Consider the following 14017-nt stretch of genomic DNA (forward strand, 5'->3'; position numbering starts at 1 on the left):
TCACAATGCTTTAAATTTGTACATTTATAACTGTCAAAAATATAATAATAAACAGACATATCAAACACATTAGTATTTCCAAAAATCTGAAAGAACATTTCCCACTATTAATAAGTACAGGTGTCTCTAGTTTCTCAATTGGATCGATCTTGCAAGGTCGCTGAAAAGCTATCAGCTGGCTGATGCTGCCCTCATCCGTGCAATGCAATTTTAATGGGGAAATAAATATTATAATCATGAAATAGAGAGCTCAAAATGTCTTGTATTTAATATGACTTACCTTTATATGGTTAATGTCTGTCAGAAATATAGTCTCCTAAGGGGGAAAGTCCCTTGGGGAGCAATACTCTTCTCAATAGCACGTGTTGACGTGTGCCAGCATCTCGTCTTGACTTTTCACACTGTATGCTCACGATGTGCAGTTCCATTGAAATCCTACATGTGGTGATAATGTGCACTTCAAACTTGCCAATTGTCAAACTAACTATGAAAAAGATGTTTCAGTAATGCAATATGGTTTTCTTATCATTTGTGAAATTTGTGCACCGAGGCACAGTTATGATGGAACAATAAATTGCCCTCTCCAAACTGGTCTCACAAAGATGGAAGAATGGAAAGGGTGAAGAATTAAGATTTAAAGGGGCATCTAGTCCACCCCATGATTGATTAATGGATTGATTAAAAGAGGTGCATCTGAAGACTTCAGGCTATACCTGCATTTCATAGTCCAGTGGTCAGCCTTAATGATCTCTCTGAAGCCAAGGAAAACCTGAGGTGAATATTCAAGTGGGAATATTGGTGTATTGTGGGAGTGTGGATATTCTGATTTATTTAAATGCCCACCTGAGCGTCCTACTGTGGCCTATGAGGTTGATCCAATGTGATTACTGATCGTGAAGGGAAATGCGAACACAGTAGATGCTATCATCTCAAAGAAATAATAATGACATGGGGGATAAAGACCGTATGAAGACATCGCTTGTGTCCCGGCTCCATTTCCAGGTTTTATCAAAAGCAAAAGAGAGCATGATAGTGTTTCCTTTCGAGTTCATGTGCGCAAACACGCCACACTCGGCTCATGCAAACTGCGGTCCTTTATAAATGAGCTTCTCATGCTGCACACGTCCCCGTGTCCTGCCGTGAATCGATGGATTGTGTGGCAGCGAGGGCTGAACTGGGCAGGTCAGACACATCTCAGATCAGTAGAAGGGCAATTTCTATTGATCTGGAAGAAAATCATTGGCTATGGATACAATCCATTCACAACTCTGGCAGTCTCTGGATTTTCCACTGGGCTCTGACCTACATTATGACGACAAGTAAACACAACTTCAGAGAACATGTCTTCAGGCTCTTCCTACAGCCTGCAATCGTATCTCTTGCATCTCTGTCCCAGAATCAGCCACTGTTGAAAGGGGTATCACCCACCTACCAAAACACTTCCAAAAATTAGGAAAAGCCTTTCTGTGCTGTCCAAATTAATTAAAAATTGTTTTGGTCTTTCTTTTCCGCTCTGGGCCATTTCTCAGCCCTGTGGTGATTTTCAGCTATTAGAGTTTGCATTTTTTTTTTTTTTTTACTGTTGCAATTTTATGCAAGAGTCATCACCACTACATTTAGGGGATAATCAGCATTTGTCTTGGGTTGCATATGTTGCTTATTAGCTTTTTCTTTTGTTTGGGAAGAGGCAATATGTTCCCCCTCGAACACACTTGGCCAAGGTTTAAGCTTATTTAACACTTCACACATTAGTACTCCCATTTTAGCGAGAAGTGTTGTCTCCCTTTGACTTTCTATTCAAGGGTATGATGCACGCACACAGCAACACAACGCAGAGCTCAGAATGAATGTGTTTCTATGGCAATTTCTTTTCGTTGCCAAGAAATAAAACAACCCAAAGTTTGCATCAAACACCACAGTACCAGGATTGTAATGACAGCATTCAGCATTCTCAAAATGATGTTCAACTTCAATTTATTTTCAAAAGAGAGATATTGACTTCAACTTATATTGACTTCCAGAAAGGATCCTTTTAGCTTCTGAAGTCACGTATAAACAAAAGCCTCTTCACACTGCACGGCAACCGGATCCAGCGTGACCATATTTGAAAATGGTTGCTAAGCAATTGAAAAGATTTTAGCTGGTGCCTTTACCTGTTTGTTTGCACATGACATAGCTACAACAGACAGCCTCGGCTTTGCTTATAACGTGGATGAGGAGACGTCATACAAGGTAACGTGTGGCTATGCTATGCTACCACTTTCAACCAAACTGGTGTAGCTGCTCCTTGAAAAATGAGAGACTCGACTTAATTGAGTACTTTTTTCGAGCTACGAGTCCAACTCTGGAATTAATAAGTTTTGCGAATCAAAGACTTTATTTGAGGAGCAACTTTCTAATTTTGGTGAACATTGTTGTTGTTGTTGTTGTCGTTAACAAATAGGGACCCATAAGTAATGCACTAAATATGACAATATAACGAATGAACACTTGCCTATACAAATACAAATTTGATTTTAAACTTAGTATTCATGAATGGGTTGTACGATACTTGAGCAAAGCTAAAGTGAGAATAAATAAATAAATAAATAAATAAATAAATAAATAAATAAATAAATAAATAAATAATATTATATATTAAGTATAGTGGCGAGTATAACTATTAAATGTTCTTACATTCGATGCCAGAAGGCACAAGCAAATCATGGCTTTTTGCAAGCATATCATCTTTGTGTTTCAATTAAACAGTCCCACATGTCATATTGAATAGGACCATTTGTCAGTAAATTGAGACGAGATCGTCATTATTTCAGTTTTCAAACTTTCTGTGACATTTTTGCTGTTGGCGGGCCGTCAGATTTTTCTAAGGTTTCTGGGTGCCTCAATTAAAGGTTAGATACTGCTAAAAGTCATAGTTGTCTACTGAAGAAATTCACTGGGGCATGTAAGCACATCATTATTTTGTCTTCTTCCAGTGTTTCTTTTTTTCTCAGAGCCACGATGAGCTGCGAAAAACGTTTTTTTTTCTTTTCTTTTTTTTTTAATGTGCGTAACACTGACATCTGCAGCAGTTAACTTAGTTTCACACACAATTAGGCACGAACCAATTTGTCATTCATATCCTCAACAGTGTTATGTTTGACAGCCATTTTAGTTTTACTCATAGGGGCCTATCCACTAAAGGTTTGCGTCACCTTTGCACCGCGCTAACTGGTAAAAACGGAGCAATCCGGGAGCGCCTAATTCACTAAACACGCGCAGATGGGGAAATCCGTTACTAAATGCGCGGTCAACCAGATTGCGCCACGGTGCGCCGGTGTTATTTGCGCGTATGTAAATTAGGTAATTTGCATACATTTGACGCATAATATGCCCACCCCAATGCAAATGACACTCATTAATATGCAGCGTCTAATTCACTAACGCCAGCGCAAATAGCCACACAGAGTTTGCGTGACGCAAATAACGTTTTTGGAAAGCATGTATTAATCTGCCGCAACCTCGGTCCCGCGATCATGACAGCAGTGCATGCCATTTGCCACACAACATGCGCGGCCCTCTCTGATCACGCAGAGACGAGAGAAAGCCAGAGAGAGAGGGGGGGGAAATTTTCCGTGTTAGTTTAGGACACATAACGTAACCCGGGCTGATCGGCAATGGCGGGGAGGCATTTTACAATCATTTTTACGTGCCAGATGCATACTGTACGCCCACACCAACCTCTGAAAATATACTTTGAAAAAACGATCGCACCAATAATTTGTACTTTATGAATGAATGATGTTGTTGTCGTCCTCTCTGCTCTGTACAGCTTAATGGCGCTATAAACGTTTACTCTCGGTCCAACCTCGCTTTCCGATAATGTCATCTTTCTCGCAACTGTTACTATAACAACCATGTTCTTGGCGCAAATCCATTGCCATGTGTGGTAAATCCGGTGCAAATTTGCTCCAAGTTTTGTGGGCGTGTTTGTGCCGGTACATGATTAGAGCAATATCCTTAGTGAAGAGGTGGGTAACTGGGCGCAGACTGCGGGTGCAGTTGTGGTACAATATTTCGCGCTATTACCGGACGCAGCGCATTCTTAGTGAATGTGCCCCATAATGTTTTGGCAAAAATACTTAGCCTTTGTCACATATTAGCCATCTCTTTATTGTGATCATTTCATTCCAGTTTAGTCAACAAAAACTCATAAAAGCATTAGTTTAGTTTTAGTGACTTTTTTGGAATCAATAATTATAATTCATTAGTAGCTAACACATATAAGCTCATGAATTGACTTTAGCACAACTACTTTAACTTGAAGCTAGCTTGCAGCCCAACTGTGCTCGGTGAAATGTGGAAAACTAAAATTTATCAGTATCTGAATTGTCAAATAACATTATTGGCTCTTCTTCTGTGCCCAGCTCAAGAAGGTGCAGTGAATATCTGCGTAGGGGCGTGCTAGACTAAGTTTTGGTATTGTTGCAGACCCATGCAAGTCGGTGCAGTGTTGCGCATTTGCCTTCTTGTTCTGCTCGTCAAAGCAGCTCCTCGCATTCCCATTCCATGAAGGATTTTGTGCCGTACTAGAATAAAGTATAATTGCATATCTACTAAAGTAGGTGGCAGTGGTGCTCTCATCATCAGAGTGTTCAATATACTATGATACTATTTATAGAGAGAGTTGGGGGATACAAAATATTTTCTTCTTCCTAGGGGTGTGGAACAAAAAATAATTGACAAGCACTGATGTAAGTATACATACTGCTGTGTATGTGCCCTTTTAATTGCCCCCTTGGAGATAGAGACAGATTGATCAATACGCTGAATGGTGTTCTTTATGCAATACTTCAATTTGACAGGGCTTGATGTGTTCTAGTGGATGGACTACATTCCAGTGTGCTTATGAAGAGGGAGACAGGATACACGCTGAACTGTACAGCATGCAGTTAATCACCAGACTGACAATTTAAGAGGTTAAAACGGATGATTTTTGGACAGTGTGCAGTACCCAAAGAAAGCCCACCAATCCTGATTTAAACCCAGAACTTGAATTGAGGCAGCAGTGCTAACCATTCATCCCTTGAGCCACTTCAAGTTGTGATGTCAGTCATTTTTTTCTACTGCAGCAAAACCTGAGCAAAGTTGCGGCTCGTGTGTGGGTGCAGAGGAGCTGTCAGCCTTCTCCAGTCAACACAACTGTGCGCATGTCCTTATCATCTTTTTTGCCTTCTGTGCCACAAGTCTGACCCACGTCATAAAAACATTCAATCGTAGTTTGATGCAATGTCCCAGCTCCGGTACTTGCCTTGAGAGCAGTTAACTTTAACACCGATGTTATATGAGAGCAGATGGACCTACCTCGGCTCAACATGCACTAGTGAGCAGAAGACTAACACATGGATAGAGAAAATAATGGAGTCTGACTTTGCTGAGGCTTCCTTTGTCGTCCTCTGATCTTCCCACTTCCCACTGTCAGTGTTGTTTAGCAACTCTCTCCCCTTTGTGTTCCTATACTGAATACTTGTTGTCAACACTTGAGCCTCCCAGCCTCCTGCAAAGACACCTGTTGTGATTTTAATTTGATACCATACATTTACACATCACATTTTAAGCTTCACTGGACAGTGAACTGCAATTAGGCAGCCAATAGAAACTGCAAAAATTATGCTTGCAGGATGAATATTATTAACATTAATCTCATTCCAAGGCTGAATCCAGAAAGCCTGATGTTGTGGCCCATCTAAGAAATTGTATTGAGTCAATTACTTGTGATTTATGCCTGCATTATTGGTTATGATAGGTTGTCAGGATTCATTTTTTAAATGGTAATGATAGACCATTTAAATGTTTTTCCTTGCTTGAATTGAATTTTGAACTATAATGGAGTAGAAAAGGAAACATTTACATATTAGCAGAACTAGACAGGGATCAGCCATTTTGCTTAAAAATAAATGAACTGTTAATGTGATTTCTTTTTGTGAAATGATAACTTATTAATCAAAATAATGTTCAAATCTAAGTAGTGTTGATCATTTTTTTATTAATATGCCTGTTCCCTCCCATCTAGTACATGTGACTTCACATATCTGTTTTTATGAAATCTAGGGACAACTGTCACATTTTGCTGTACCAGTGCCTCTGCAGCATTTGTGCCTTGTATTACATTGTTAAAAAATATATATTAGAAATATGCCAGCAAATTCTGTAGGTTTTAGTGTGTTATTAAAATTGGGTGCAATTGTGTTTGTTTTTTGTTTGTTTGTTTTTTGTATGAGTTTTCAATTGTGGGCTCAATTTTTGTTTCCAGCCCAAACCTAGCACGAGGTAGCGTCTAACTGTGCACATGGGTGGAGTTTTCTTTCTTTTGGTACTCTACTGCACCAGTAGTTAGGCGTAAGGGGGTGTTTGCGCAGTTGTGCACCTTCATGGGATGGAACAAAATATTTTCTTGGCCAATCGTGGTGTCAAAACACCTCATTTGCATTAAAATCAGGGTGATCGGAGCACAGTACACCCGTGTGCGCCGGGCTTGACATTGTGGAAACAGAAATAGACTCGCTTCAGGTAACCAGCTTTAGTGAGCACTTCCGCATTTTCAGCGAGTGCTTTATGAAGCAAAACCTGACTGAGCAGACGGTCCTTCTTTGTGTATTTTTTCAAGGCTTTGCGTCATAAAGCACTTGCCGAAAATGTGGAAGCACTCGCCAAATGGTGGTTAACCGTCAATGAAAGGACGACGTAACGATGGTTTTGCCCACCTCTGCAAATTTGGATTGAAGTTTGTATTGAAGTCCATCAACTTTAACCCAACTAATTGACAACATCTCTCTTGAAGAGACCATTTGAATGTACCTGTTGACTAGTCTCTTCTGTGAGTGAAAATGACTTCATGGGCCCAAACTCATTTTGTCTTTGTTTCCCAGTGATAAGCAAGGAGGAAAGGAGGAGGATGAAAATGGTGCTGACTTGAACTGGAGACGTGGCCAGTGCAAGTTGGAGTTAATCTAAGACACTGCTGAGTTGTTCTAACTAGGGGTGTGAATTGCCTAGTACCTGACGATTCGATTCGTATCACGATTCACAGGTCACGATTCGATTCGATACCGATTAATCCCGATACGAATTTATAAGTCGATTGTTGCGATTTTTTTTCATTCAAATTTAGAAAATACTAATCAGTAAGCTTGTAGAGTGTAAGAATTATATGAAAATGTATTATTTATTTATCTGAAATTTCAGTCTTATAGAGGTTGTAATCTGTTTCATGTTTGAACAGCATTAAAATAAAATATTAAGGCTTAATGTTCCGTTCATATAACATTCTTCCATGCTCAAGGTGTGAATCCTAACCCGAAGTCAGACGTTTTGTTGAATATTTTTCCATTAAAAATGGAAGTTTAAAAATCGATTCACACACACACACACACAAAAAAAAAAAAAAAAAGGCAATGATGATAAGACGTTGAATCGGTAAGACTACCGAATGAACAATTCTGAGCTCTTTAAAAAAAAATAAAAAAATAAAAAAATAAAAATAAAAATAAAAAATAAAAATAATAATAAAAAAAAATTCGAGAATCGCGCGATGTAGTATCGCGATATATTGCCGAATCGATTTTTTTTAACACCCCTAGTTCTAACTATAGTTGATCAAGTCTCTGAAATAACACCTACCCTCAACACCATTTCACTCTGAAAATATTAAAATTACACTTAAGGACTTAAAATGGCAACCAGTCCTGGGTGTCCCCCGCCTACTGCCCAGAGCCAGCTGAGATAGGCTCCAGCACCCCCCTCGACCCTTGTGAGGAATAAGCGGTCAAGAAAATGGATGGATGGATGGACTTCAAATGGTCTCCCACAAATGTAAATTTGCAATTTTAACTCTCCAGTTTTTGCTGTGTTAGACCTGGTTTTACCGAGTCTAAAATCTAGTCTACTTTTTGTGACCAAATTGGCAATGCGCTGATGGGCATGGCAGCCCAGGAGGCATAGCGCATCAACAAATTCACAAACACTGTAAACTAGACTTGCCACGGCTCGGGTGCAAGTCTATGAAAATAGAGCCCTTATATGCATTTGAAACAGTGTTGACATCATAATGTATATAAACCAAAGGACTGCACACTGCATACTTTCAAATATAAATGTAGATTAAACTGGAGTTCACTTTTCAATGATCTGACAAAATCACAATGTTGAATGAGGCTTGAGTTGGGTGAATCACAGCTAACCTGCGTGACTCAGATAAGAAGAATGACTTCACCAGTTCTTACCTGAAGGTTTGTAACATGATTGGCTTCTCTGCAGAGGAGAGGCCAAGAGCTCAGTGTGGTCAAGTGGCCATATTATACTCACGGCGCCAATACACACAATTGCGCACACGCACACAATTGCGCACAGCTGTGCTAATAAAAAAATGTGACCTCTCTTCCACCGAGTTTTATAGCAAATAGAAGATATGGGAGTGAAGAGGTTGCTCAATGCCGAAGGGAGATTGCATCTGGGCGAGTAGATTGTATTTCAGGATTCAGCTCATTCCATTACCACTTAGAACAGAAGAATATGGCAAATCAACAAAAGTGCCAGCAAGACAGCAATAGGGACCAAACTCCTTTTCAAACTATGTGACAAGTTAGAAGAGATTGTGGCCGAAACGCACAATAGTATCTTCCTATCTTCCTATCACTTGGGGGGGAAACATGACAGGTTTAACAGTGTGAGTGAAAGTGATCTATTGTCGGGTTATCAGCGTGCCAGTGACACAGGCAGACAAAACAGCTCCAACTACTCCATGGCAAGCTGATATGATCAGCGAGCTAGCGCAGACTGACACTCACTTAGATCTTTATGCTGAGGTGCACACTAGCACAGCCAGGTAAGGATTTACTGCACAATAACAACACTATGATGAAATGCACATTTAAGAAAAAAAAAAAAAACGCTCTAAGATTAATAAAGCAAACAAGTCAGTGTACACCCACGCTTTGAGAATCCTATAGTAAGAAGAAAACGCTTGAATCACCCACACAGTGAGCTTTGCACACATCGAAATTCATCATCTCTATCACCTTCACTCTGTCCTTTCACATCATTACCACATCATAAACAAACAAAAGAAAACAAACGAAAACATGCAGCGTAAAATACATGCAAGCTTGAAAAGTATATACAAGCCAAAATGTTACATCTTACCCAGAACAGGAGGTTGAAGAAGACCATCCCATAACGCAGGGCCATCATACAACCTTCAGCCATCCTGCAGCGCCGCAGTTCTAGGAGGAAGATGAAGGAGAGGTCCAGGTAAAACACCACATACTTCTTTCCTTGAGCGCAGCGGCCCTTGGTGGTCTGCGGCCCCTTCGTGGTGGTGAAGCCAAACGCAAACGGTGGCCGCTTGTACTCAAACTCTCCACTGAAGCGATGGAAGCCGGAGGTGAACGGCGGCGTGTCGGGTTTGCTGTCCAGAGACGGACTTCGCCGGTACGGCGTTTCATCCGTGCTTGAGCGTCTCATAATACGAGTTTTTAGCCGCAACTACGCAACTCGGCACAAAGTTCACACTGAGGGAGCCAAAGTCATCGAGGGGTGCTGTTGAATGCTGAAAGTGTCTGCACCTGTCCTCGGGTTACCTCAAGAGTCACTCTAAACACTTTCAAATCCTGGAGCAGCTGATTAAATTATATCCCAAGAGTCACAGCTTGATAAGAATTAATCTGTTGGAGATAATACTCTGTCATTCACCTGATTCCTAAAGCCTATAATGTCACTGCATGCAGCAGGAGAGTTTGCATAATCCTGCCGCAACACCTGTGTAATTCTTGTGTGTTTAGGACCTAATCCAAGCGCACACATCTGACCATCCCTGTCACCCCTGCGCTAATCCCACAAACACAGGTGTCGCGCCCTGGTAGATAAAATGGTTAGCAGGTTCATCTCGGATCACTTTAATCAGGCAGATGATTGGAGGGCTTTGACACCCCCCGTCCTGGCATGCCCAGCTGCTTCGGGTTGTCAAGATGATACAGAAATGTCCTACCGCGTCTCATGAGAAGTTGCTGATCGGGTTCCCGCTGCAACTTCTCAAACATGCGCTCGGGCTGTCTCAGGGCTCAGCAGCGTGCATGTGCGAGTCGTGATATTGCTGGCATGCAGTGAGAAGAAAAGGATGCAGCTGTGAGTGCGAATGGAACAAGCACAGAATGATGGATAATGTACATGAGCAAATGAATGGTTGTGGATTGAAATCCCTAATCCACTCTACTCTCCTCTGCCCTAACTTGCCAATTCTACCCCAAAAGTGTCTAGTGGTTACTCCTCCTCTCTCTTCTCTTCCCACGCATCAAGTCGCCTTCTTCAACTCGCTCATATTCTCTTCCTGCGCCTCACAACGTGTCCCTTAATGCTGACGATGCTTAATTAATTTCCAGACTCTCATTAGTAAGCCAAAGTGTCCCGTCCTCTGGTCCCTTCCACCCGCGCTAGAGAGCGTTTGTCTCCTCCTCTCTAGGTGGGCATGGACATCGAGACGTCCGGCGGGGTCATGGCTAAGCAGCGAGACAGGCAGTGAGAAGAGGGACAGTTTCTTCACAGAAGCAAAAGAAAGACTGCAGTGTTTGAACGCTGGTCCGGTCTCTCTGCTTGAAGCTCCCTCCCTCTCTATTATCTCGCTTGTGGTCTCTTTCTCTCTTGCTCCCCCTCCCTGCCCCTTTTCCCTTGTCCCTTCTCTCACAAGCTCAGACGCGCTCAGCATGCGCAATCTCTCCAACACCACGTCTCCTCGGTAGCTGTCCCAAAAACCTGCCCAAGCAAAAGGCAGGAGCAGACGTTCCTATTCTAGCAACGCCCTACTATCAAGCACAGCCAATCGGTTTCTTGCAGCTCCAACCTCCTTCAAGCACACGCCAATCATACCTGGCCATCTTTCAGATTGTACACACGCATTCCTCAGTGCACATTTGCACACATAAAACCTATTGCGTGCGTTGTTGACATAGCACCACTGAGAAGGTTGCTCTTCTTGCACCAGTGCTTCATTTTCTGCTCTCGACTTTCTGCCGAAAACTCATTCCACATGCAGACGCCGTTGTAGCACACAAGCCCGGCCACTCAGTGCATGCTTGGCTTCAATCGTGTTCCCTTCTCGGGTTCTCCCCGTGGACTTTTTTGCTCATGCAGCATCCGCGTAGCTGCAACCGACACAGATTCGCACCCTAAAGTGCGATTATGTGGACATAAATATAAAGTGGCCACTGCAGCTCACATTCACACTAAAATAAATGCTTGCGCTCCACATCTGTGTCAGTTGCTTTACAGCTCTAAAGGGATGTTCCAAAGGTTCTGAATGAACTCGTGGCTTCATTAAATATGTAATGGTTTTCTGTCATGCCTCATATGTAGATTGAATGCGACTTACACGCATGACATTTGAACTTGTGTTTTTCTCATGAAATATTCCTGGGCCCAGCGCAGGCAGACAACGTCAGTGATAAAAAGGTAATTAGCAATTAGAGTGGCGGGTCTTTTTACTGCCTGAGGAATATTGATGGAAATACCAGCTTTTCTTTAATTGCAAAGCAAAGGGCATAATTGCAGATGAACCAGATATTTTGGGGGGTTTTGACATTTATGTTGCGCAGGAACGAGTTAGCATTTTCAATAAAAGATATGTTAACAAGCATTGTTGAATGAGGGCCACCTTTGAGTTACTTTGATACACTGAAACACCTTATCTGATGTACAATAACAATCTTTGATTCAAAGCTATTGATTTGAGACAGTTTTTTACGTTTGGGTGTTTCTGTATTTGTTTCAGAATCAGAAGAAAAGCTACTTGGGAAAAAAAAAATCCACCAAAGTTCTGGGGCTAACATATTTTGGTGCATTTTACTCTGGATATTTTTAAAATGGACGTCATTCTTTTTGGCAGTAAAATTTCTCTGACATCACAATTTGGCAGAATTAAACAGTTGGATTACATACTTTTTTAAAGTATGCAAGCAACAAAAGATTTACTTGTTTAAGTTCACATTTGATGCCCTTGTGAAAGATACAAACAATGAAAAAGTCCCTTTCCAAAATGGTAACATGTCGAGAGCTCACTGAAATAGAAAGCACATTAAGGACATTGCTGATGAAGTTGGAAGGTCTCTTCTTAGTTTTATCATAGCTGTAAATATTAGGGGTGTGAATTGCCTAGTACCTGACGATTCGATTCGTATCACGATTCACAGGTCACGATTCGATTCGATACCGATTAATCCCGATACGAATTTATAAGTCGATTGTTGCGATTTTTTTCATTCAAATTTAGAAAATACTAATCAGTAAGCTTGTAGAGTGTAAGATTTATATGAAAATGTATTATTTATTTATCTGAAATTTCAGTCTTATAGAGGTTGTAATCTGTTTCATGTTTGAACAGCATTAAAATAAAATATTAAGGCTTAATGTTCCGTTCATATAACATTCTTCCATGCTCAAGGTGTGAATCCTAACCCGAAGTCAGATGTTTTGTTGAATATTTTTCCATTAAAAATGGAAGTTTAAAAATCGATTCACACACACACAAAAAAAAAAAAATCGATTTTTTTTTTTTATTGAATCGATTCGAGAATCGCGCGATGTAGTATCGCGATATATCGCCGAATCGATTTTTTTTAACACCCCTAGTAAATATATACATCTAGTTTTATACTGCTTACCCTACACAGAATGATGGGGATCTGGCGCCTATATAAGATGATTTCACATGGAAGACAAACTACACCCTGGACTAGTTGCCAATCAATTGCAGAGTGTATTAATATATACACTGAATTAAGCACACTTCAGATGGTAAAAAAATCACGTCTTATTTTGAATTTAAAGAAAAACACAGTTGAGCACTTTCTCAAATAAAAGCTGATATACCGTATCATGCAGAAAAGATGTTTTAGTAAATAAAAATGAGAATTTTTAATTAACTGGAAAAATCAAATACACATAATGATAACAAAGATGGAACCATTTATTCATAATCTGTATTTGTACTTGAGTATACAGTACATGAAAGCAATATGTGTCCCACTTATGTTAATTAAACCACTAATTGCAATAATCTGCAATCATTTTCTTCTAACATATACAGGCTGGGATGAACTAAACAGCAGGAAACTCATTAAGATTGAAACTGGATCATCATTTTCTAACTTTGTTGTCATTCATGTTATTGCCAAACCGAGCACACCTCCAAAAACACACACACAACACACACACACCCACACACACCCACGCACACACACCCACACACACACACCCACACACACACACACACACACATCCTTGTACATATATCTTTGTGAGGACATCCATTGACATAATGCATTTCCTAGAGCCTTACCCTAACCGAAACCATCAAAAATGATTGCCTAAACCTAACCCTTACCCTAACCCCAACCATAACCCAATTCAAACCTAAACTCTAAAACCAAGTCTTGACCTTCAAAAAGAGGTTTTGCAAAGTGAGGACCGGCCAAAATGTCCTCACTTCACAAAAATGTCCTCATTCTGTTGGATAAAGACGTATTTTGGTCCTCACTATGTATTATGTACAAGAACACACCCACACACATACACACACACACACACACTCTCTCTCTCTCTCTCTCTCTCTCTCTCTCTCTCTCTCTCTCTCTCTGTCTCTCTCTCTCTCTCTCTCTCTCTCTCATGACCCAACCCCACCTACCCTTATGTGTCAACATGCACGCATGCACTAAATTTCTCACATACAAATGTATGTGACAATTCACAGTAGATGCTGCGGCTCAATATGTACAAAAACACGTTACATAATGCAGCTCTTTCTGTCGTTAAGAGTGACATTTCCTAGATAACGGCAACTAGTGTTTCTCAACCACAGATACTGTCTGGTGTGCCGTGGGAAATTGTCCAATTCCAACTAATTGGTAATAACGACCGCGATTGGCTGACAACCAGTTCAGGGTGCACCCCGCCTACTGCCCAAAGCCAGCTGGGATAGGCTCCAGCACCC

General features: G+C 40.9%; 1 protein-coding gene across 3 annotated transcripts in view; it reads right to left on the reverse strand.

The window, feature by feature from the left end:
* tspan4a (tetraspanin 4a) overlaps positions 1-14017 on the reverse strand; it is a 130606-nt gene that overhangs the window by 90303 nt on the left and 26286 nt on the right. For 2 of the 3 annotated variants that reach the window (XM_077518900.1, XM_077518899.1), the window contains exon 2: positions 9181-9260. In XM_077518900.1, the coding sequence (XP_077375026.1) occupies positions 9181-9243 (63 nt within the window). In that variant the 5' untranslated portion in view covers positions 9244-9260. Of the gene's footprint in view, positions 1-9180; positions 10783-14017 lie in introns of those variants that run through there. The other variant, XM_077518898.1, reaches the window with a different exon arrangement.

This window comes from Festucalex cinctus, chromosome 4 (assembly GCF_051991245.1).
Source record: "Festucalex cinctus isolate MCC-2025b chromosome 4, RoL_Fcin_1.0, whole genome shotgun sequence".
NCBI classification, from domain to species: Eukaryota; Metazoa; Chordata; class Actinopteri; order Syngnathiformes; family Syngnathidae; genus Festucalex; species Festucalex cinctus.